At 40.3% G+C, this 27,908-nt stretch overlaps 1 protein-coding gene across 2 annotated transcripts; it reads left to right on the top strand.

Moving 5' to 3' along the window:
* Positions 1-773: 773 nt before the first annotated feature.
* On the top strand, positions 774-27,870 carry LOC139474504 (stomatin-like protein 1). Of its 2 annotated transcripts, none has more exons than XM_071257551.1 (10): positions 774-1,006; positions 4,514-4,840; positions 7,415-7,515; positions 8,122-8,188; positions 9,036-9,118; positions 10,497-10,700; positions 14,728-14,783; positions 25,893-26,065; positions 26,715-26,960; positions 27,552-27,870. In XM_071257551.1, the coding sequence occupies exons 2-10, from the start codon at positions 4,657-4,659 to the stop codon at positions 27,752-27,754; spliced, it is 1,317 nt and encodes a 438-aa protein (XP_071113652.1). In that variant the 5' UTR covers positions 774-1,006; positions 4,514-4,656; the 3' UTR covers positions 27,755-27,870. The 2 variants fall into 2 exon arrangements, with proteins under 2 accessions (XP_071113652.1, XP_071113653.1); XM_071257552.1 differs by having other exon boundaries at positions 778-855.
* The last annotated feature ends 38 nt before the right edge of the window (positions 27,871-27,908 follow it).

Below are 27,908 nucleotides of genomic sequence, written 5' to 3' on the forward strand. Positions count from 1 at the left end.
GCAGGTGAAGCGCCAGTCCGTTAAATGAACCTGACATTTTCATTCGTCGCTATAATACGTTGGGGGCCAAAAAGAAATTTACGCATCAAGTTTCCGTTCGGTGTCATTGTCGATGTACCTAACCATGTAAAGAGCACATACAATGCAAGGCAGAATTTGAAATTTATACTATAACAAATTTTCAAAAGTCCATATTTACCCCAATTAAAAGAGGGTGCAATTTAAATCTTCAAAGCGTAAAAGAGGATGTTAAGTTAAATACTCTTAAATACTTTTAAAGTTCTATTTATCATAAATAAAAATATTGTCATAGTAACGTTTGTTTTTGTAAGCGTAATAAGATTATGTTTATGGGCGAAATTGTTGATGCATACTTTCCTATATTTATTGGACATCGATCTAATATATCTTACAATGTATCCCTCAAACACTTACACTCAGTCTGATGCATAAACCAGTTATCGCTAAGTACAACAAAATAATTCGAATGAAAACGCATTTTGCAAAGTTGGTTACCACGAATGATTTGGGGTTTCCGTACAGCTGTACATGTACTAAAAAAGAATATGGTGTCTATTCAGATATGACTTTCTAAATTTTATTAATGGACGTAGGAACAATGTAATTCAGGCTGTTAGTTGCACATGGTAGGCATATGTCTCTCACTAAATGTACACTGATCGCTGGAGTAGCCTTACAATATCTTAGCGACCGTCATTATGTGAAATCAAGTGCTTACCTCCCTTGACACAAGGGGAAGTAATTCTATTTAGTAAACAAACCTGACACCTGAGTCAGATACGTTTCGCAATATTTCATTACCTTCTGATTAATATTCCCAATGCAATATCGCGGGTAAGATAGAAATACAAACACTTCAGTGCTTTATTGTGTGTAGTCTATTCTCTTCCTGACTTGCCTTTGAACTCGAGTTATAGTGAACACAATGTAAGGCGGAGAGCTACCCAGGATAACCCACCAGCGTCCATCATTGATCAGGTTTGAGGTAGTTGTCAATGTTGTTTTACATTTTCACTGTGTAATAAATAACAGAATCTGCAGAATGAAGGGCCACCCACGAACCCCTAAATAAAACCCAAAACAGAGACCATCAAATAATTTATGGTCTTTTCCCAAAGTAAGCAAGATCGTGAGATGTAACATGTAACATTCTACTTACATTTACTTACCTTCGATCATAAACATTGTAATCATCATGTTCAAGGTCGGTTGTTAATCAGACAGCCCGAAAGTGGCCAATGTATCAGGATGGACCTCTGAGTCTGTTTGTCAGATAATCACATCTTCTTGCAAACAAAACACGTTTCCTCGTTTCGTATTCTTTTCATGTTTATGATCCATGATTACTGCACTTAAACGGGCGGTTTATCAGACTCCATGAAGTCCCTCATGGTTTGATGATTGACCTTGCATTGTCAGTTTGGCTGGACTGATATATATTAATTGGCCAACAGTTTTTTACCGCTTGAGTGCAAGCTCAGTAGAGAAACATTTTTCCAAAAATTGTGAAACTTCATAAAAACGTTACGAAATAATTCATTGGAGTAATTTGTTAAACATGTTAAAAGTGGTGAAACTGGTGACTCTCACCTCAACTCTAAGGAGCTTGTAAAGGGGTTGTAAAGGGATATTTTATCAGAAAAAATGTGCCTGTGTAAAATTATGGTGAAGAGGTGATTGATTGGAATAGGGGTCCAAGGGCTAAGGATAGTGAGTGAGTGAGTATGGTTTTGTGCCGCTTTTAGCAATATTCCAGCAATATGATGGCAGGGGACACCAGAAATGGGCTTCACACATTGGGCTAAGGATGGAATTGAGGGTAAATGCCTGAACACAAATAACTCTAAAGATCAAGAAGATGCTAGATAAGAGAAGCAAGAGCCACGGTGTGGGCCGGCCAGTGTGATCATGGTTAGTGCTATGTTAAGCAGTCCTGCCCCTGATCCTACCTGAATTCACTGAAGGGATACTCTGTTTTTTTCTGAGCATTACATGCAATAAATCTTTTTTTACACTATACGAATCATAAACAACTAGTATAATCTAATCTTTTTTCTTCAAACTCTGAAACATGGAGCATAGATTGTCTTAGGTAGGCAGAGCAAGCATGTGTTTGTCATCTACTCCACCGACTCCAACTCAGCTGAACTGCTGATCGTCTATAGCGCTCATCAATTATTTTGACCCCCAAGGTAGCATTGTAGCGAGGGATTCACACACATGTATACATAAATACATAACATACATAAATTATGTATATCATCATGATCATGTGTGTGTTCATGAATATACATTCTCATACATTCATGTTCATAGTTGATATTTTACACTGACAATATGTTACCGGTACTTATTGGGTATATGCAAATGCAGGAAACAAGCTGTGAATGAATCAGATGGGGACAGTTCCTTATACTTCTTCAAAGACAACCTTGAGCAACACAAACTGTACGTCCATTCATTGCATTTGTCCAAGAACTAAACGTCTTGGTATTCTCAACTCTCGCTGCATAAGCTCACAACACCTGATCTCCATAATCATATGTAAGTAAGTCTCCTGTTGAGAGTTAACTGACTTTAAAAGTCCAGTTTTCACCTCCAACTTAGCTGGAATTTCTGGGCTCAATCGTAGCGCCACCAGTGGTATTTTGAGTTATGTCCCTTCTGAGCCTCTCCTATGGACACCCTGACTGATGGACCAATCCGATTCCATCACTTGTATTTGTTTCAAACAAAATGGCGGCGCCCAGTCAAGAAGATCTGATTGATTATCAAGATCTATATTGTGATTTGATGTTATATTTGATTAACAGTGTTCTGTTTTGATTAACAGTGGTCTGTTTGTTTTGATTAACAGTGGTCTGTTTTGATTAACAGTGGTCCGTTTTGATTAACTGTGGTCAGTTTTGATTATTTGACAAATGGGTCATCATGACCAAAGTAAGCTTATCGATATTGGTGCTGGTCCATTTTGACAGGCATCCCCACAGGCAACTGTGTTGATACACCCTGTGAAGTTCTGGGTTGGTATTGCTCTTAGCAACCCATGCTTGTCAAAAGAGGTGACTAACAGGATCGCGTGGTCAGACTTGCTGACTTTGTTGATGCATGTCGTTGTGTCCCAATTTCACAGATCAATGCTCATGATGTCAATCACTGGATTGCCTGACTTGATTATTTACAATAACACTGAAATTTTATTTAGAGTGGCATTAAACACTGACTAACCAAGCATATGTTTTTTGTATATATTTGTCCATATATGAATAATGTGAGGCCATGCTAACTAACAGACTGATTCCTGATTGGCTGATAAACATGTTAAAAGAACAGGCGGAGCATGTGTTGCATTGTTGCCCCGAACATTTGCTGTCTGTGAAGTTATAAAGTGTGCACATTGAGTTTTACGTTTATCAGTTTATACATCCATAAACACAAACAAATATTGAAGTGAGTTGTTAATTAGATGGAGTTCTTCTTTTGGTAAGCAAGTCAGATGTATGTATTTTGAATCATCATGTATTGTTCCATATGTATTGTGTATCGTATCGAAGGCCATGTAGAGTTTCCGAGACATGGGTGTTAACTGACTCCAAAAGTCCAGTTTTGAACTACTCCATCGTAATGCCACCAATGGCTATTATGGGTTATGTCCCTTGACTCCCTTCTATTGACCAATCAGATTCCACCTGTCATATCACTTGCATTTGCTTCAAACAAAAGGCGGCGCCCAGTCAAGACGATCTGATCAATAATCAAGATCTATACTGTAATAAAACGGGCCTTACCCCGCAAAGAGCACCAAATAATTTGAGCACCTTGATTAAAAAAAAAAAAGATCTGGAAAATATCTGTTGACGCCCAGCTGACGATACACATGCTTTGTAAATCCTGCAGTCGATCGAAATCTGTATGTTGAAATCCATATTATTAACGAATCAGATGCCTAGTTCATTGCGCGATTTTGATAAGACTATGCAAAGACACTTTAGTTCAGCCAAAATTTAACTCCAGAATACCAGCCTAGTTCGACAAGGGTGGAAACTGGATGTATACAGTCAGTTAATTCCCTTGCCTCAGGAAGATGGTATATCAGTGAGTGGTATACCAGTATTGTCTATATGAGGTGAGGTGAGGTGAAATTGGGTTTAACGTCACGTCCAAGATTATTGCACTTATATAGCGACGTGCATGTATGTGTGTGTGTGTGTGTGTGGCTGCTTGTACTACTCTGGACTGATGCCGATTTATAGTGCTAGCCCTTGAGATACCATGCCGCAGTTTAACATGAATACCCCACTCAGACACAGTATACTGACTCCAAGTTGACCAGTCCTTGTTTTAGCCCCTTAATGTCGAGCGCCAGACAGGGTAACAACAAGTACCATCTTTTAACATCTTTTGGTATGACGCGGCCGGGGATCGAACCCTGGACCTTCCGCTCTCCGGGGGGACGCTCTACTTGTCTATATGAAACACCTCTGTATTTCAGAATCACTGAAACAGCACGTTATCCAGACCAGGAAGTAGCCCGGCCTTGGCTGTGTGATCACTAAAGTCCGCCATGAACAGACAGTGTGGTCTGCTTGTCGGGGTTTGTCTGGAGTCTTCTGACGAATAAACGCGACATTGAAGATGTCTGTGAAGTACACACGCATCCCAATGACTGACTGGTCAGACCCCGAAGTAGGGGGGTCAGCTTTCAACTATGGGTCAGCGTTTACCTACGACCAAAATATGACCACCAAGTACAAGTCTGCATTTACCTACTCCCCTAAAGGCACATTGGAGGTGGCAAGTATCACTGATTTGGAACCAGGTAACTGTATTTTCATCACATGTTCACGATTAATATACTTGATGATAATTATCATTATCATAAAGAATTAATTATCATTAATTATAATTATAGTTATAAGGAATTAACAGGGTTCGAAAGATTTGAAAAGTGCTTGAATTTAACCATGTCCAATAAGTGATTGATTCTGCCATTTTAAAATCAATGTGCTTCAAATGTGCTGGAATTTTATTGAAAGTTCTTGAAAAGTGCTGGAATGTAAATAAATTCGGTCTTGCTGTAACAAAGTCACTACTGAAAATAGTTATCTATTGTTTTAATGCATTGTTTACTTCCTGTCGCTTACAACATGAAAAAAAGACTGTCTTCTATATATTATAGGTTACATGCATTAATTCCTTTGCACATTGTATTATGGAATTTAGTTTAATTAACATTATCATGAGCGGCACTTGAGGTGAGGTGAGGTGAAATGGGGTTTAACGTCGCGTCCAAGATTATTGCACTTATTTAGCGACGTGCATGCACGTGAATGTGTTTATACTGATGCCGGTTTATAGTGCTAGCTCACTGAGATGCCATGCCGCAGTTTAACATGAATACCCACTCAGACACAGTATACTGACTCCGAGCCGACCAGTCCTTGTTTTAGCCGCTTAATGCCGAGTGCCAGACAGGGTAACAACAAGTACCATCTTTTAACGTCTTTTGGTATGACGCAGCCTGGGGATCGAACCCAGGACCTTCTGCACTCCGGGCGGACGCTCTACCACTAGACCACGGAGGGGGTCGAGCGGCACTTGAAACTCTGGACTGTTCCTGTTCTTGCGACAGACCAAACAGAGGATCCTGTCAGATTGTGTTTAAATCATACGGAAGTGTGTTTTTAACCACGCTTGGGCTTCAAAGTATCAATGGGTGCAGGAAACATAACACAGAAACAGGGCATTGTGTTACCATGGTTACTGCTGCAGGAAGGAAACTGATATTGGTATGATGGGGGACAGTGCGCTAAATTCTCAAAGACGAAGCAGTTGTCACCAGAAAAACTGTCAGATTGTCATTATTGGGATGAAAAGTACAGGGTTTGGGCGTTTATTAAACGGGAAAAGTGTGCTTGAAAACATATGTTTTTTCCTTGAAAAGTGCTTAAACAGTGCTTGAATTTAGAGTCCAAAGATCAGTTTGGACCCTGATTAATTGTTAACTTCAACAAATGCTGACAGCCTCAGTGGTCTAGTGGTAGAGCGTCCGCCCGGAGAGCGGAAGGTCTGGGGTTTGATCCCCGGCTGCGTCATGCCAATAGACGTTAAAAGATGGTACTTGTTGTTACCCTGCCTGGCGCTCGACAGCAAGGGCTAAAACAAGGACTGGTCGGCTCAGTGTCAGTATACTGTGTCTGAGTGGGGTATCCATTTTTAACTGCGGCATGGTATCTTAGGGTGCTAGCACTATAAAATCTGCATTAGTTACGGGCAGTCACACACACACGTGAATGCACATTGCTTTATACATGCAATAATCTTGGACACCATGTTAAACCCAATTTCACCCCACCTTACCTCGACAATGTCATTTTATGATAACAATCTTAAAATTTGCAGATAATTATGAAATGCAAGGTTGTTAGAAATGTTTGTATTATTATATATTGGCAGCAACCATTTAATATAAAAGTAGCCCCTCTTACAAACTTGTGATTATGATTTTAGCAAAACACTCTCATCCAACCCTTGTCCCCAAGTCAGCTCGTAGAAGGCATCAGTTTGCCCTCGTCTCGCTCTGATATAGTCTTCAGGAAACTATCACCTAAAATCCTGATCGATCAAGTCTTGGAAGTGAGGTAGGAGGTAACTCTAACTAACACTGTGCAGAGTTGCTTCCTTTGGGTAGGCCAGAAACCAGTGAATGTGGGTTCGAATCCCAGTTGGCCCCAATTAGATTTCTAGGTTTGTCAGCACCATACCTGTGCTCGTTTCACTGTGGTAAATACCAGAGATCTGCATCACTTTGGGCTTTCCTCCCACACTGGGCTGACATGACGTGATATAACTGGAATAAAGATGGGTTAAACCCAGCTCAGTTACTTACACTTCCTCTGTAGGTACTGTTTAAACACTTCAGCTAATGTTTGTTTGTTTGTTTGTTTTTTGTTTAACGCCACACTCAGCAATATTCCAGCTGTATGACGGCGGTCTGTAAATAATCGAGTCTGGACCAGACAGTTCTGTGATTGACATCATGAGCATCGATCTACCCAATAGGGATCCGATGACATGCATCAACCAAGTCAGTGAGCCTGACCACCCTATCCCGACAATCATAGTCGCCTTTTACTGCAAGCATAGTCGCCTTTTACAGCAAGCATAGTCGCCTTTTACGGCAAGCATAGTTGCCTTTTACGGCAAGCATAGTCGCCTTTTACGGCAAGCATGGGTTGCTGAAGACCTGTTCTACCCCGGATCTTCGCGGGTCCTTCAGCTAATGATATTTCATGATCATTTTATTTGCTGCACTAACAATCATCATAAAAAGACGTACAATAATATATAATGCCACACAACACCAGTAATATTCTGGATGTGATTTTTTCAGAAGAGAGCTTCGTTTCAAGACTGCTATACAGGGTTGTCGTAGTCCTCAGCTTCATCGTCTGGGTCATCACCTTCCCCATCAGTGTGTGGTTCAGCTTTAAGGTAACTGACTTCTTTATATATACTAGGGCTGGGACCATACACCAACTGTGCGGTCCAATACGCACTATCATGGATTTCAGCAGTGCCTCGCATACAAGAGACTGTAGGCCATCTCGCATAATGGAGATGGCAGGCCGTCTCACATACCAGAGACGGCAAACTATCTCGCATACAAGACATTGTAGGCCATCTCCCATACAAGACACTGTAGGACATCTCGCATACAAGAGACGGTAGGCCATCTCACATACAAGACACTGTAGGCCATCTCTCATACAAGAGACGGTAGTCCATCTCTCATACAAGACACTGTAGGCCATCTCGCATACAAGAGACTGTAGGCCATCTCACATACAGGAGACGGTAGGCCATCTCGCACTTACAAGAGGCTATCTTGCATAAAAGAGACAGTAGGCCATCTAGTGTACACGTTACATCTTTGAGTTGTAAAATATGATTTTAATTATTCAATAATTTAATCAAACACAAATCAACACACACGTTTCATGAATCATGTATCATGTATCGTCAGGTGTAAGTCGCAGTGCATCCTTACAGCGGGGAATCATGACGTCCCTAGTTTCAGTGTGGATCTTACTGTTTCAGTCGGTGCCCAACTTTGAGAGGATGGTTGTGTTTAGGCTTGGGTATCTGAAAGGAGTCAAGGGGCCTGGTATGTATACATGACCACGAGGGGGGCAAGGGTGGCCCATTCGTCTAAGTCACCACGATTCGCTGTGCAGAGTTGCGTCCCTTGGGCTCACCTGAAACCTATGATTGTGAGTTCGAATCCCGGTTCGCCCCGATTATGTTTCTAGGTTTGTCAGTACCATACCCGTGCTCGACGGTTTCACCGAAGTGGTAAATGTCTGAGACCTGCATCACTTGGGGCTTTCCTTCCACATTAAGCTGACACGCCGTGATATAACTGGAATACTGTTAAAAGCGGCGTCAAAACCAACTCACTCACTCATGACTACGATGAGTGAACCAGGATCTTCACAAATCATTTGGGGATTCCCAGCAATCTGTGCTTGTTTTGAGAGGTGACCAAGTGGATTCGGTGGTCAGACTCTGTGACTAGTTTGATAGCGTCTCATCGTAGCCTGATGGGGTGGATCGTCGTCAACAATTTAAATCACTGGATTATCTGGTCCAGACTTAATTATTTACATTCCACCATCATGTAGCTGGAAATTGATGATAGTGGCGTTAAACAACAAACATATTGCTATGTTTGCTGAAATGTGGATTCGTTGGCTAAAATGACTGCTAGGTATGATTAGTACTTGAATGAGAGAGAGACCAACATCTCCAAGCGAGACTTGAGTGAGAAAGATGATTGTGCTCACACTTTCGACCTCTGGTTAGTTTGGCTTAGTTTGATTTGATAACCTCTTGGAAAATAGCTGTACCAGTAATATAATTCTCTTATATTTGCCTGTGAACACAGTGTTAAAATGCAATTCTTCCTCTGCTTGAATATGGACTTATTGTGTATTGTGCTCTGTTAATGCCAGGGATGGTGTTTATACTGCCAGTGATTGACAGATGGCATAAAGTGGATATACGCATCAGAGCCTTCAATGTCCCTCCAAAACAGGTAAGACTTGTTTAAGACTTTTATACAGTAATATTAACCTTCCTTTACAAGGTGAGGGGACATTGGTGGCCGGTCATCTGAGGCGCCCCAATTCGCTTTGCAGAGTTGCATCCCTTATGCAGCTCTCACACTTTGCCGAGGTGGTTGCTGAGCTCCAATAGGAGTCCAATTAGAGTCTATTAAGAGTTGCATATGAGCACAACGATCTTGATACAAGCTGTACAAGTTTGGTACGACTTTGGTATGAGGTGGCTACGAGCTGCTAAATAATTAGGCAGGAATTTGTCACGTGATTTAACATGGAGGCTCATATAGCTCGTATTAGACTCGGTCAACTCAGCAATAAATTTTGCAGACGATCCTCATCTGAGTTCTGTACGAGAGCCACAAGGTCGCCACGAGGGTACTACGAGTAGGACGAGTGTGTTACGAGTTTGTTAGGAGTTTGCTGGCGGCCCGAGTGTTTTGAGCAGTTCCAAAAACTCTCGTAGATCAGTACGAGGTATCCCGAGTTACCCCGAGTTTAGTACGACTTCGCTACGAGCTCCATACGAGTCAGCTCGGGTCCATACTCGGGACACAACTCGGCAAAGTGTGAGAGCCCCTTTAGGCCCAGTGAAGATGATCGGATCGAAAACAAAATCTATTTTGTACTCGTAATAAAACAAGATCTTACCTTGTGAAATGCATCAAATCATGTGAGCACCTTGATTATTTACATATATATATATATATCTGGTGACCCTAAGTTGACAGTACAAATGCTTTGCAAATCCTGCAAGTGACAAAAATCTGCATGGCAAAATCATTACCGTATTCGACGTAATAAGCGCCCGGCGCTTCAAAATTAGAAATAGGGGCCTCTTATTAGAATATAATTTTGGGGAGACAAAAACAGAGTTGAAAAATTGTAAATTTCGTAGTTTATGCTGACAGCCTGAAATGATACAAAAGAAAAGTATGTGCGTATCATACATGACAGATATATTTTCCCTTATTTAATTGCCTGTAATTAAGGGTGCATATAACACTAGAGTTTGTATTATACACGAATAAATATGTCTTGTGTACATTGATCAATCGGAAGGGGTGCTAATTGGGATTGTTCACCAGCCAATATATTAGCAAATATCGCAGTGGGCGCTTATTAGAGCGGGGCGCTTATTACGTCGAATACGGTATGCGATTTTTATTGGACTATGCATAAACTCATTAGTCCAGCCAAGATGTAACTCCATAATTCCAGCCTAGTTCAGCAGGTGCAAGCTGGACTTTAAAAGTCACTTAACTCTCTTGCCTTTGGAAGATGACATGCCCTTGTCCACTGAATAAGCCTAATACAAGCACACCTAATCACCAGTATCTGTTTTACATTCAGGTTTTGACAGCAGATGGCGCTGTGATAGAGCTTGGTGCTGATGTGTTCTATCGTATAGCTGATGTTGAAAAGTCTATCACCCACGTCCAGAATCTTGACCAGTCCACACGGATCCTGATGCAGACCGCCCTGCTCAATCTCCTGGTCCAGAGAAAACTGTCGGACATCGAGAGCCAGAGGATGGACATCTCCAACATTGTACAGGTCAGTTGTTATGTATAGGAGTGAGCTGGGTTTCTCACTGCTTTCAACAGTGTATGTATGTGTGGGGTGGTGAGTGGGTGAGTTGGGTTTAACGCCGCTTTTAACAGTATTCCAGTTATATCTCGGCGTGTCAGCTTAATGTGTGAGGAAAGCCCGAAGTGATGCAGGTCTCAGACGATTTCCACTTCTGTGAAACCCACGAACACAGGTATGGTGCTGACAAACCTAGAAACATAATCGGGGCGAACCGGGATTTGAACCCACAATCATAGGTTTCTGGCGTGCCCAAGGGACGCTACTCTGCACAGCGAACCGCGGCACCTTAGATGACTGGGCCACCCGAGCTCCGCTGTGTGGTGGTGAAGTAGTGTTTAATGTCAGCTAAGCCCAATATTTTTCTGGTAACCTAATATGACTCCCTTTTACGCCACTAAAGACACCATAACAAATTTATTATGCCGAAAACTTTACATTATTTGGTATCTTTGTCGCACATGTCATATCAAAACTTAAAACTCAAAACTTAACACTTACAGTCTAAGATGTTTAGGGTCAAAGGGAGACTACTCTTTAAACCTCAGGGGCCAAACTTTGTTGATAATTTTAACTTTATATAATCTTATTAGAGTCACATCAAAATTTATGATATTGAAACACAAAACAGTGTTGAATAACAAATTTTGGTACTAGAATTTTCATGTGAAATATGTGAGGTGGGTGTTGGAAAATCCAAGATTGCTGTTACTGATGGTATACAGTCTCATATTAGGTCAGTATCAACCATCTTGGATTTTTACTGATGGTATATGGGCTCATGTGGGGTCAGTAGTTCTGCTCTCTGATTGGTTAATCTCACTTTGAGGCATTATAAGTGTGTGTGTGTTGCTTCTTGTACTACCCTGGATTAATGCCGGTTTTATAGTGCCAGGCCTCTGATATACCATGCAGCAGTTTAACATGGATAACCCACTAAAACACAGTATACTGAGTCCGAGCGGACAAGTCCCCTTAATGCTGAGTGCCAGTCTGTGCAAAACCGTTTTGAGTTCACTAGCCTGGACCTGTCTGTTAACATTATTTTCTGTAGATTTTAGTGTTAATTGTATGGATTTTTATTAGCAAAACTCACAAGACCGAAACAACTTTGCCCTTCCCCTTGTGATTACGCAGGAAATGTGCTGGTGAACTGTGTTCTCTCATGAACAAACATATATACATTCATGTTTCACTGTCCATTTTGTGGAAAGTATAAAATATATTGTGCATATCATTTCAAATGTGATGTCAGTCAAAATTCCTACAGCCCAGGTGAGCATTATAGTCCAGGTGTGTATTTTTGTCCAGGTGAGACCTATAGTCCAGGTTAGTCCTATGGTCGAAGTGAGACCTATAGTTCAGTGTAATCACTATAGTCCAGGTGAGCACTATAGTCCTGTTGAGTCCTATAGTCCAGGGTGAGTCCTGTAGTTCAGGATGATCACTATAGTTCAGGTGAGTGTGATGACTATTGTCCAGGTGAGCCCTGTAGTCCAGGTGAGTCATATAGACCAGGTGAGCTTTATGATACAGGTGAGCCCAATTTTACAGGTGAGCCCTATAGTCCAGGTGAGTCTCTAGTACAGGTGAGTCCTATACTACAGGTGAGCCCTATAGTCCAGGTTTTACCTATAGTCCAGGTGAGTCTCTAGTACAGGTGAGCCCTATAGTCCAGGTGAGCCCTATAGTCCAGGTTTTACCTATAGTCCAGGTGAGTCTATTGTCCAAGTGAGCTCTATACTACAGGTGAGCCCTATAGTTCAGATGAGCTCAATAGTCCTGGTGTGTCTCTAGTACAGGTGAGCCCTATAGTACAGGTTAGTCTATAGTCCAGGTGAGTCTATACTCCAAGTGAGCTCCATAGTACTCACTTGTATAGCCTGTACTCACCTGTACAGCCCTATAGTCCCGGTAAGCTCTATAGTACAGGTGAGCCGTATAGTTCAGATGAGCCCTATAGTCCCGGTGAGTCTCTAGTACAAGTGAGCCCTATAGTACAGGTGAGTCTATAGTCCAGGTGAGCCCTATGGTTTTACGCCGCATTGGGCAATATTCCAGCAATATCCTGGCAGGGGACACCAGAAATTGACTTCACACATTGTACCCATGTCGGGAATCGAACCCGTGTCTTTGTTGTGACAAGCGAACTGCATAACCACTAGGCTACCCGACCGCCCCAATAGTTGTGATGAATCCATTTCATGCATGTGTGGCCATATATGTGCCAGGAAGTCAGTGAAGTGGTAATAAAATCTAATGCACAGGACCATGAGTTCGTGCGATGCAAGTGACACAGTGTTCACAGTGTTTTGAAACGTGGGATTCTTTGTATAGATTTTATCTGTGGACAAAGTTATGTCCTTCATGTTTTGAAAGCTTGTTAAATTCTAGAGAAGAACAACCACTTCTGATTGTCAAGTCACATCCATATGTAATTAGTTGACATGGGTCAATATGAAATAATATGAAATGTCAAGTATGAAATCTGCTCTGATTGTGATTCTTGGTTTGTCAGCACTATATCCTTGATTGTGGCTCTCACGAATGTGGGAAATACCTTAGAACTGCAACACTTTGGGCTTTCCACAAACATGAATCAGACATGCTGTGATATAACTCAAATATTGTTCAAGGTCGCCTTATAGTAATCTTACTCACTGTGCAGTTGTTGGTGATCAGTCTTTCTATCTTATATCAAACAGGTCAGACAATTGATCATGTCAAGTAATAAATGATAATAAGGCTATTTATATAGTGCAAAATCCACATCACTGAGGGAAATGCTCGATGTGCAGATTCAGCACATGTACATATACTACTCAAAAGAAGTTAAGGATCACCCGATTCTTTCATAATGGTAATGTTAATCTGTCATGACATGAGAGATTAACTATAGTAATATGAAAGAATCAGGTGATCCTTAACTTCTTTTGAGTAGTATATACACAACAGAGAGGGGGCAGTAACATAGTAAAAATGTACATGTTCAGTTGTAGCGTTGCAAAAGGTATGTTTTGAGTCCAGACTTAAACACAGTGATACCAGGTGCACTTTTGAGGCTGTAGGGAAGGGAGTTCCATAGAGAGGCACCAGCATGGGAGAAGGATCGAGCACCGAAGGACTTAGTCTGTATTTTGGTACAGACAGGAGATGTTTGTCATTTGATCGGAGATTTCTAGTAGATTTGTATTGGAGAAACATTTCTTGACCATAGGCAGGGCCAGTGAAGAGACTGGTAGACAAGAGAGAGGATTTTAAGACCAATCCCCTTGTAGACTCGCAGCCAATGTAGTGACTTCAAGATGGGGGAGATATGTGACCGAAGCTTTGTTTTTGTCACAATTCGGGCAGCTCTATTCTGTATCTTCTGCAGTCACTTCATCTGATCCCCTGATATTCCCACAAGTAGGCATAGTCCAAACGAGACAGGATGAGTGATCTTGCCATGGCTGCTGTAGCTTCAGTAGTGAGAAGATGGTTGAATGATCCAATATTTCTCCAATGAAAATGACATGTCTTACAGAGACACTTTGTGTGTGCTTCCATAGTTAGGGAAGAGTCCATAAACACACCAAGGTTTTTGACAAGTGAATAAAAAGGAATCAAGGATTGTCCAATTGTGAGATGGGGTTGCTGAGATTATGTTGTCTTGAGGGCGGAGCGATTAGGATTGCCTCTGTTTTATCATAAGTGCTTTGCTGAAACATGTCCTGTATTGATGCTATACTGGTACAAGTCAAGTATTGATGCTATACTGGTACAAGTCAAGTATTGATGCTATGCTGTATCATTAAATGGTGCTAGGGTAGCCCAGTGGTCACACTGAAGGCCTTGGTTCTATTCCTAACTTGGGTACAATGTGTGAAGCCCATTTCAGGTATCCACCGCCGTGATATTGCTGGAATATTGGTAAAAGCAGTGTCACTCCCTAGTCAGTCAGTATCAGTATTGATCAGTACATGTCAAGTGTTACTGCTATTCTTTGTTGCAGGAGGAGAGCAACAAGCAGGCCATGGACTGGGGAGTGGAGATTTGTCGCATAGAACTGTGAGTTCTCACATCCATGTTACCTCCACATTACATCCATGTTACATCTATATCACTTCCATGTTACATCCATATCACATCCATGTTACATCCACATCACATCCTTATTACATCCACATCACATCAATATTACATCCATATCACATCCTTGTTACATCCACATCACATCCTTATTACATCCACATCACATCAATATTACATCCATATCACATCCTTGTTACATCCATATCACATCCATGTTACCTCCACATTACATCCATGTTACATCCATATCACTTCCATGTTACATCCATATCACATCCACATTACATCCATGTTACATCCATATCACTTCCATATTACATACATATCACATCCTTGTTACATCCATGTTACATCCACATTACAGCCATATTACATCCATGTTACATCCATATCACTTCCATGTTACATCCATATTACATCTATGTTACATCCATGTTACATCCACATTACATCCATATTACATATCACATCCTTGTTACATCCACATTACATCCATGTTACATCTATGTTACATCCTTGTTACATCCACATTACATCCATATTACATACATATCACATCCTTGTTACATCCACATTACATCCATATCACATCCATGTTACATCCATATCAAATCCATATCACTTCCATGTTACATCCATATCACATCCATGTTACATCCATCTCACATCCACATTACATCCATGTTACATCCATATCACATCCATATCACTTCCATGTTACATCCATATCACATCCATGTTACATCCATATTACATACATATCACATCCTTGTTACATCCACATTACATCCATATCACTTCCATGTTACATCCATATCACATCCATGTTACATCCATATCACATCCACATTACATCCATGTTACATCCACATTACATCCATGTTACATCCACATTACATCCATATTACAACCACATTACATCCATCTCACATCCACATTACATCCATCTCACATCCATATCACATCCATGTTACATCCATATCAAATCCACATTACATCCATGTTACATCCACATTACATCCATGTTACATCCATATTACATACATATCACATCCTTGTTACATCCACATTACATCCATATCACTTCCATGTTACATCCATATCACATCCATGTTACATCCATATCACATCCACATTACATCCATGTTACATCCACCTCACATCCATATCACATCCATGTTACATCCATATCACATCCACATTACATCCATGTTACATCCACATTACATCCATGTTACATCCATGTTACATCCATATTACATACATATCACATCCTTGTTACATCCACATTACATCCATATCACTTCCATGTTTCATCCATATCACATCCATGTTACATCCATATCACATCCACATTACATCCATGTTACATCCATGTTACATCCATGTTACATCCATATCACATCCACATTACATCCATGTTACATCCATGTTACATCCACATTACATCCATGTTACATCCATGTTACATCCATATTACATACATATCACATCCTTGTTACATCCACATTACATCCATATCACTTCCATGTTTCATCCATATCACATCCATGTTACATCCATATCACATCCACATTACATCCATGTTACATCCATGTTACATCCATATCACATCCACATTACATCCATGTTACATCCATGTTACATCCATGTTACATCCACATTACATCCATGTTACATCCATGTTACATCCATATCACATCCATGTTACATCCATGTTACATCCATGTTACATCCATATTACATCCATGTTACATCCATGTTACAGCCACATTACATCCATGTTACAACCACATTACATCCATATTACATCCACATTACATCCATCTCACATCCACATTACATCCATGTTACATCCACATTACATCCATCTCACATCCATGTTACATCCATATCACATCCACATTACATCCATGTTACATCCACATTACATCCATGTTACATCCATGTTACATCCATATTACATACATATCACATCCTTGTTACATCCACATTACATCCATATCACTTCCATGTTTCATCCATATCACATCCATGTTACATCCTTATCACATCCACATTACATCCATGTTACAACCACATTACATCCATATCACTTCCATGTTACATCCATATCACATCCTGGTTACATCCATGTTACATCCATGTTACATACACATTACATCCATATTATATCCATGTTACAACCACGTTACATCCATATTACATCCATGTTACATCCATATTACATACATATCACATCCATGTTACATCCATGTTACAACCACATTACATCCATATCACTTCTGGGGGCACTGGTGGCCCAGTCGTCTAAGGCGCCGCGATTCGCTGTGCAGAGTTGCGTCCCTTGGGAACGCCAGAAACCTATGACTGTGGGTTCGAATCCGGTTCACCCTGATTATGTTTCAAGGTTGCTAATGGGTTTCACCAAAGTGGTAAACGTCTGCGACCTGCATCACTTCGGACTTTCCTCCCACATTAAGCTGACACGCTGTGATATAACTGGAATACTGTTAAAAGCGGCGTTAAACCCCACTCACTCACTCACTCCATATCACTTCCATATTACATACATATCACATCCTTGTTACATCCATGTTACATACACATTACATCCATATTACATCCATATCACATCCTTGTTACGTCCACATTACATCCATATCACATCCAAGTTATATTCATATTACATCCTTGTTAAATCCATATCCCATCCATGTTACATGCATATCACATCCTTGTTACATCCATGTTACCTCCACATTACATTCACATTACATCCATGTTACATCCACATTACATCCATCTCACATCCACATTACATCCATGTTACATCCATGTTACATCCATCTCACATCCATATCACATCCATGTTACATCCATGTTACATCCATGTTACATCCATATTACATCCATGTTACAGCCACATTACATCCATGTTACAACCACATTACATCCATATTACATCCACATTACATCCATCTCACATCCACATTACATCCATGTTACATCCACATTACATCCATCTCACATCCATATCACATCCATGTTACATCCATATCACATCCACATTACATCCATGTTACATCCACATTACATCCATGTTACATCCATGTTACATCCATATTACATACATATCACATCCTTGTTACATCCACATTACATCCATATCACTTCCATGTTTCATCCATATCACATCCATGTTACATCCTTATCACATCCACATTACATCCATGTTACAACCACATTACATCCATATCACTTCCATGTTACATCCATATCACATCCTTGTTACATCCATGTTACATACACATTACATCCATATTATATCCATGTTACAACCACGTTACATCCATATTACATCCATGTTACATCCATATTACATACATATCACATCCATGTTACATCCATGTTACAACCACATTACATCCATATCACTTCTGGGGGCACTGGTGGCCCAGTCGTCTAAGGCGCCGCGATTCGCTGTGCAGAGTTGCGTCCCTTGGGAACGCCAGAAACCTATGATTGTGGGTTCGAATCCGGTTCACCCTGATTATGTTTCAAGGTTGCTAATGGGTTTCACCAAAGTGGTAAACGTCTGCGACCTGCATCACTTCGGACTTTCCTCCCACATTAAGCTGACACGCTGTGATATAACTGGAATACTGTTAAAAGCGGCGTTAAACCCCACTCACTCACTCACTCCATATCACTTCCATATTACATACATATCACATCCTTGTTACATCCATGTTACATACACATTACATCCATATTACATCCATATCACATCCTTGTTACGTCCACATTACATCCATATCACATCCAAGTTATATTCATATTACATCCTTGTTAAATCCATATCCCATCCATGTTACATGCATATCACATCCTTGTTACATCCATGTTACCTCCACATTACATTCACATTACATCCATGTTACATCCACATTACATCCATCTCACATCCACATTACATCCATGTTACATCCATGTTACATCCATCTCACATCCATATCACATCCATGTTACATCCATGTTACATCCATGTTACATCCATATTACATCCATGTTACATCCATGTTACAGCCACATTACATCCATGTTACAACCACATTACATCCATATTACATCCACATTACATCCATCTCACATCCACATTACATCCATGTTACATCCACATTACATCCATCTCACATCCATATCACATCCATGTTACATCCATATCACATCCACATTACATCCATGTTACATCCACATTACATCCATGTTACATCCATGTTACATCCATATTACATACATATCACATCCTTGTTACATCCACATTACATCCATATCACTTCCATGTTTCATCCATATCACATCCATGTTACATCCTTATCACATCCACATTACATCCATGTTACAACCACATTACATCCATATCACTTCCATGTTACATCCATATCACATCCTTGTTACATCCATGTTACATACACATTACATCCATATTATATCCATGTTACAACCACGTTACATCCATATTACATCCATGTTACATCCATATTACATACATATCACATCCATGTTACATCCATGTTACAACCACATTACATCCATATCACTTCTGGGGGCACTGGTGGCCCAGTCGTCTAAGGCGCCGCGATTCGCTGTGCAGAGTTGCGTCCCTTGGGAACGCCAGAAACCTATGATTGTGGGTTCGAATCCGGTTCACCCTGATTATGTTTCAAGGTTGCTAATGGGTTTCACCAAAGTGGTAAACGTCTGCGACCTGCATCACTTCGGACTTTCCTCCCACAATAAGCTGACACGCTGTGATATAACTGGAATACTGTTAAAAGCGGCGTTAAACCCCACTCACTCACTCACTCCATATCACTTCCATATTACATACATATCACATCCTTGTTACATCCATGTTACATACACATTACATCCATATTACATCCATATCACATCCTTGTTACGTCCACATTACATCCATATCACATCCAAGTTATATTCATATTACATCCTTGTTAAATCCATATCCCATCCATGTTACATGCATATCACATCCTTGTTACATCCATGTTACCTCCACATTACATTCACATTACATCCATGTTACATCCACATTACATCCATTTCACATCCATATTACATCCATATCACATCTTTATCACATCCATTTCACATCCTTGTTACATCCATGTTACATTCATATCCCATCCATATTACATCTATATTACATCCATATCCTATCCATATTACATTCACATCACATCCTTGTTACATCCACATCACATCCACATCACATCCACATTACATCCACATCACATCCTTGTTACATCCACATCACATCCTTATTACATCCACATCACATCAATGTTACATCCATATCACATCCTTGTTACATCCATATCACATCCATGTTACCTCCACATTACATCCATGTTACATCCATATCACTTCCATGTTACATCCATATCACATCCACATTACATCCATGTTACATCCATATCACTTCCATATTACATACATATCACATCCTTGTTACATCCATGTTACATCCACATTACAGCCATATTACATCCATGTTACATCCATATCACTTCCATGTTACATCCATATTACATCTATGTTACATCCATGTTACATCCACATTACATCCATATTACATATCACATCCTTGTTACATCCACATTACATCCATGTTACATCTATGTTACATCCTTGTTACATCCACATTACATCCATATTACATACATATCACATCCTTGTTACATCCACATTACATCCATATCACATCCATGTTACATCCATATCAAATCCATATCACTTCCATGTTACATCCATATCACATCCATGTTACATCCATCTCACATCCACATTACATCCATGTTACATCCATATCACATCCATATCACTTCCATGTTACATCCATATCACATCCATGTTACATCCATATTACATACATATCACATCCTTGTTACATCCACATTACATCCATATCACTTCCATGTTACATCCATATCACATCCATGTTACATCCATATCACATCCACATTACATCCATGTTACATCCACATTACATCCATGTTACATCCACATTACATCCATATTACAACCACATTACATCCATCTCACATCCACATTACATCCATCTCACATCCATATCACATCCATGTTACATCCATATCAAATCCACATTACATCCATGTTACATCCACATTACATCCATGTTACATCCATATTACATACATATCACATCCTTGTTACATCTACATTACATCCATATCACTTCCATGTTACATCCATATCACATCCATGTTACATCCATATCACATCCACATTACATCCATGTTACATCCACCTCACATCCATATCACATCCATGTTACATCCATATCACATCCACATTACATCCATGTTACATCCACATTACATCCATGTTACATCCATGTTACATCCATATTACATACATATCACATCCTTGTTACATCCACATTACATCCATATCACTTCCATGTTTCATCCATATCACATCCATGTTACATCCATATCACATCCACATTACATCCATGTTACATCCATGTTACATCCATGTTACATCCATGTTACATCCATATCACATCCACATTACATCCATGTTACATCCATGTTACATCCACATTACATCCATGTTACATCCATGTTACATCCATATTACATACATATCACATCCTTGTTACATCCACATTACATCCATATCACTTCCATGTTTCATCCATATCACATCCATGTTACATCCATATCACATCCACATTACATCCATGTTACATCCATGTTACATCCATATCACATCCACATTACATCCATGTTACATCCATGTTACATCCATGTTACATCCACATTACATCCATGTTACATCCATGTTACATCCATGTTACATCCATATCACATCCATGTTACATCCATGTTACATCCATGTTACATCCATATTACATCCATGTTACATCCATGTTACAGCCACATTACATCCATGTTACAACCACATTACATCCATATTACATCCACATTACATCCATCTCACATCCACATTACATCCATGTTACATCCACATTACATCCATCTCACATCCATGTTACATCCATATCACATCCACATTACATCCATGTTACATCCACATTACATCCATGTTACATCCATGTTACATCCATATTACATACATATCACATCCTTGTTACATCCACATTACATCCATATCACTTCCATGTTTCATCCATATCACATCCATGTTACATCCTTATCACATCCACATTACATCCATGTTACAACCACATTACATCCATATCACTTCCATGTTACATCCATATCACATCCTGGTTACATCCATGTTACATCCATGTTACATACACATTACATCCATATTATATCCATGTTACAACCACGTTACATCCATATTACATCCATGTTACATCCATATTACATACATATCACATCCATGTTACATCCATGTTACAACCACATTACATCCATATCACTTCTGGGGGCACTGGTGGCCCAGTCGTCTAAGGCGCCGCGATTCGCTGTGCAGAGTTGCGTCCCTTGGGAACGCCAGAAACCTATGACTGTGGGTTCGAATCCGGTTCACCCTGATTATGTTTCAAGGTTGCTAATGGGTTTCACCAAAGTGGTAAACGTCTGCGACCTGCATCACTTCGGACTTTCCTCCCACATTAAGCTGACACGCTGTGATATAACTGGAATACTGTTAAAAGCGGCGTTAAACCCCACTCACTCACTCACTCCATATCACTTCCATATTACATACATATCACATCCTTGTTACATCCATGTTACATACACATTACATCCATATTACATCCATATCACATCCTTGTTACGTCCACATTACATCCATATCACATCCAAGTTATATTCATATTACATCCTTGTTAAATCCATATCCCATCCATGTTACATGCATATCACATCCTTGTTACATCCATGTTACCTCCACATTACATTCACATTACATCCATGTTACATCCACATTACATCCATCTCACATCCACATTACATCCATGTTACATCCATGTTACATCCATCTCACATCCATATCACATCCATGTTACATCCATGTTACATCCATATTACATCCATGTTACATCCATGTTACAGCCACATTACATCCATGTTACAACCACATTACATCCATATTACATCCACATTACATCCATCTCACATCCACATTACATCCATGTTACATCCACATTACATCCATCTCACATCCATATCACATCCATGTTACATCCATATCACATCCACATTACATCCATGTTACATCCACATTACATCCATGTTACATCCATGTTACATCCATATTACATACATATCACATCCTTGTTACATCCACATTACATCCATATCACTTCCATGTTTCATCCATATCACATCCATGTTACATCCTTATCACATCCACATTACATCCATGTTACAACCACATTACATCCATATCACTTCCATGTTACATCCATATCACATCCTTGTTACATCCATGTTACATACACATTACATCCATATTATATCCATGTTACAACCACGTTACATCCATATTACATCCATGTTACATCCATATTACATACATATCACATCCATGTTACATCCATGTTACAACCACATTACATCCATATCACTTCTGGGGGCACTGGTGGCCCAGTCGTCTAAGGCGCCGCGATTCGCTGTGCAGAGTTGCGTCCCTTGGGAACGCCAGAAACCTATGATTGTGGGTTCGAATCCGGTTCACCCTGATTATGTTTCAAGGTTGCTAATGGGTTTCACCAAAGTGGTAAACGTCTGCGACCTGCATCACTTCGGACTTTCCTCCCACATTAAGCTGACACGCTGTGATATAACTGGAATACTGTTAAAAGCGGCGTTAAACCCCACTCACTCACTCACTCCATATCACTTCCATATTACATACATATCACATCCTTGTTACATCCATGTTACATACACATTACATCCATATTACATCCATATCACATCCTTGTTACGTCCACATTACATCCATATCACATCCAAGTTATATTCATATTACATCCTTGTTAAATCCATATCCCATCCATGTTACATGCATATCACATCCTTGTTACATCCATGTTACCTCCACATTACATTCACATTACATCCATGTTACATCCACATTACATCCATCTCACATCCACATTACATCCATGTTACATCCATGTTACATCCATCTCACATCCATATCACATCCATGTTACATCCATGTTACATCCATGTTACATCCATATTACATCCATGTTACATCCATGTTACAGCCACATTACATCCATGTTACAACCACATTACATCCATATTACATCCACATTACATCCATCTCACATCCACATTACATCCATGTTACATCCACATTACATCCATCTCACATCCATATCACATCCATGTTACATCCATATCACATCCACATTACATCCATGTTACATCCACATTACATCCATGTTACATCCATGTTACATCCATATTACATACATATCACATCCTTGTTACATCCACATTACATCCATATCACTTCCATGTTTCATCCATATCACATCCATGTTACATCCTTATCACATCCACATTACATCCATGTTACAACCACATTACATCCATATCACTTCCATGTTACATCCATATCACATCCTTGTTACATCCATGTTACATACACATTACATCCATATTATATCCATGTTACAACCACGTTACATCCATATTACATCCATGTTACATCCATATTACATACATATCACATCCATGTTACATCCATGTTACAACCACATTACATCCATATCACTTCTGGGGGCACTGGTGGCCCAGTCGTCTAAGGCGCCGCGATTCGCTGTGCAGAGTTGCGTCCCTTGGGAACGCCAGAAACCTATGATTGTGGGTTCGAATCCGGTTCACCCTGATTATGTTTCAAGGTTGCTAATGGGTTTCACCAAAGTGGTAAACGTCTGCGACCTGCATCACTTCGGACTTTCCTCCCACAATAAGCTGACACGCTGTGATATAACTGGAATACTGTTAAAAGCGGCGTTAAACCCCACTCACTCACTCACTCCATATCACTTCCATATTACATACATATCACATCCTTGTTACATCCATGTTACATACACATTACATCCATATTACATCCATATCACATCCTTGTTACGTCCACATTACATCCATATCACATCCAAGTTATATTCATATTACATCCTTGTTAAATCCATATCCCATCCATGTTACATGCATATCACATCCTTGTTACATCCATGTTACCTCCACATTACATTCACATTACATCCATGTTACATCCACATTACATCCATTTCACATCCATATTACATCCATATCACATCTTTATCACATCCATTTCACATCCTTGTTACATCCATGTTACATTCATATCCCATCCATATTACATCTATATTACATCCATATCCTATCCATATTACATTCACATCACATCCTTGTTACATCCACATCACATCCACATCACATCCACATTACATCCACATCACATCCTTGTTACATCCACATCACATCCTTGTTACATCCACATCACATCCTTGTTACATCCACATTACATCCACATCACATCCTTGTTACATCCTCATCACATCCTTGTTACATCCATATTACCTCCTCATTTCATACACATTCTGGGCTCGATTTAAGGAACTTGATTTAAATTGCACCCGGTGCATGTTGATATGAAATCCTAGTTGCACCAGACTGAAACAGGTTGCACCAAGGTCACATCAATTTATCAAAGTTGAAACATAGATGCGTAAACTAGTTTTTATATATAAAATGATAAGCGGCGTAAAACTAACTCACTCACTCACTATATTACAGTCATTTGACATCAATATTACTATGATTACTTATTTATTAATTATTACATTCACATTACATTAAGCGTCTCTAACCTGCATTATTTCTGTGATGAAACTGGAATACTGTTCAAAGCGGCTTAAAACACAACTCACTCACTTACTCACTCACTCATTCCCTGTCCAGTATGCCATTTGGCAGATCACGTGTCACATCCATTGTGTTGCAGGTCTCAGGTGAAGGTCCTGCGGGGACCTCCCTCCAAGCCTCCCCCGCAGGTCTGCATGCCCCCAGGAATGTTTGGCGGGCTGGGTGGGTCAGGAAGGGGGGCAGGGGAACAGGACAACCCAGCCTTACCCGAGGCCTTGCAACATCTAGCATCAGCTTTCCTTGCAGCTCAGGGTAAGGTACAGGCAACTCAAGGACTTTTGTGAACCATCAGGCCGGCTGCTGTCTTGTAGCTGTGATATTGCTGAGTCTGGTGTTAAGTTGCAAATAAACATCATACATCTGTTCGGGGCATGGGTGGCCCAATCGTCTAAGGCGCCGCGATTCCCTGTGCAGAGTTGCGCCCTTGTGCAAGCCAAAAACCTATGATTATAGGTTCAAATCCCGGTTCGCGCCCGACATTAAGCTGACACGCAGTGATATAACTGGAATACTGTTAAATGCGGCGTTAAACCAAACTCACTCACTCATGCATCTGTTAAGCAAGAGGTTAATATTTTTTAATTTTGTTTATAGACCTATAATTTAGAGTTACATAAGTTTTATGCTTTGTAACAATATATGAAAACAAATCAAAAGTTTTGTCTATTAATATATGTGTCGTTATGTGTCATTGGAAGGTTCAGAAAATATTTAAGAAAAGAAGAAATTGTTTTGTCAGAGCATGAACATTTAATTCGCGTTTCCATAGCAACAACTTTGACTGGGTGGTAGTGCTTATTTCCGGAGGGCTTATGCCTTGCACGTCATACTCACGGGGGATATGATTATTTCATGCATGTCACAGTTGAATCAATATTAACCTCAAATCCACTGATCTTAGGCCACAACCCGCCCGTACCAGTTGGGCAGCCCCTGCCACGCCCGGATCTACTGAAGGTAGCAGCCTTGCGTACAGAACAGGAAGCTGTGGAGGGATCCGGTGAAGGGCCGACCTTGACCCCTGAGGAGATTCTGATGGCTGCCCAGTCTGTGATCACTGAATCCCTGGTTCAGAAGGTGGCCGCGGTGTACCAGTTCCAGCTGACTGGGGACGGAGGGGGGATCTACTACCTCGACCTCAGAAATGGTTATTAACAAATTATTGCAATTAAGACCTTAATAAGATCTCTTTACATAGTTGGCGTAATTAACATACTCACTCACTCACTCACTCACTCACTCACTCACTCACTCACTCACTCACTCATGAATATAGTGCTCATCTTCCTGAGGCAAGGGAATTAAATGACTTAAAGTCCAGTTTCCACTGATCCTTGATTGTCAGTTAACTCCCTTGCCTCAGGAAGTTGTTTTGTGCTGGACACCATGAGTGAGTGAGTGAGTATGGTTTTACACCGCTTTTAGCAATATTCCAGCAATATCACGGCGGGGGACACCAGAAATGGGCTTCACACATTGTACCCATGTTGGGAATCGAACCCGGGTCTTCGGCGTGACGAGCGAACGCTTTAACCAGTAGGCTACCCGACCGCCCCTGGACACCATGAATTAATTTACATTGATAAAAATGGCATAAAACTATACTCTCTCACTCACTCCTTTTCTAATATTTTATTTGTGCAATGGAATGTGAATTATGAATAGGAATAACAACTGAAATTGATTTTATGGAAAACTTGACGATTCATAATTAAACAACTCCTCATTTTATGAACAGGGCGTGGCAGTGCCGGAAGTGGTGCCTGTCCAATTGGGGACAGTGACGCTTCTTTGATGATGACAGTCGGCGACTTGCAGGCCATGTTTGCGGGGCGCTTGAAACCATTCCAGGCCTACATGAACGGCCGACTCCGTGTAGCAGGGGACCTTTCTGCTGCCATGAAACTGGAAGAAGTTGTGAAGAAAATAGTTGGGGAATGAGAAGAGGCGAGGATGATTGTGACCAAGATATAGAAATTCCCCGTAGGATTTGTTGTAAGAGCTGATGTTGTGTTGGGTGTGTTGTTTAACATTGCAGGGTGTTGCTCATAACGTCAAACACTGGTTTGTCTGGTCTGATTATTTACAGGCCATT

This window comes from Haliotis cracherodii, unplaced genomic scaffold (assembly GCF_022045235.1).
Source record: "Haliotis cracherodii isolate W230 unplaced genomic scaffold, xgHalCrac1.p SCAF_3, whole genome shotgun sequence".
Taxonomy (NCBI): domain Eukaryota; kingdom Metazoa; phylum Mollusca; class Gastropoda; order Lepetellida; family Haliotidae; genus Haliotis; species Haliotis cracherodii.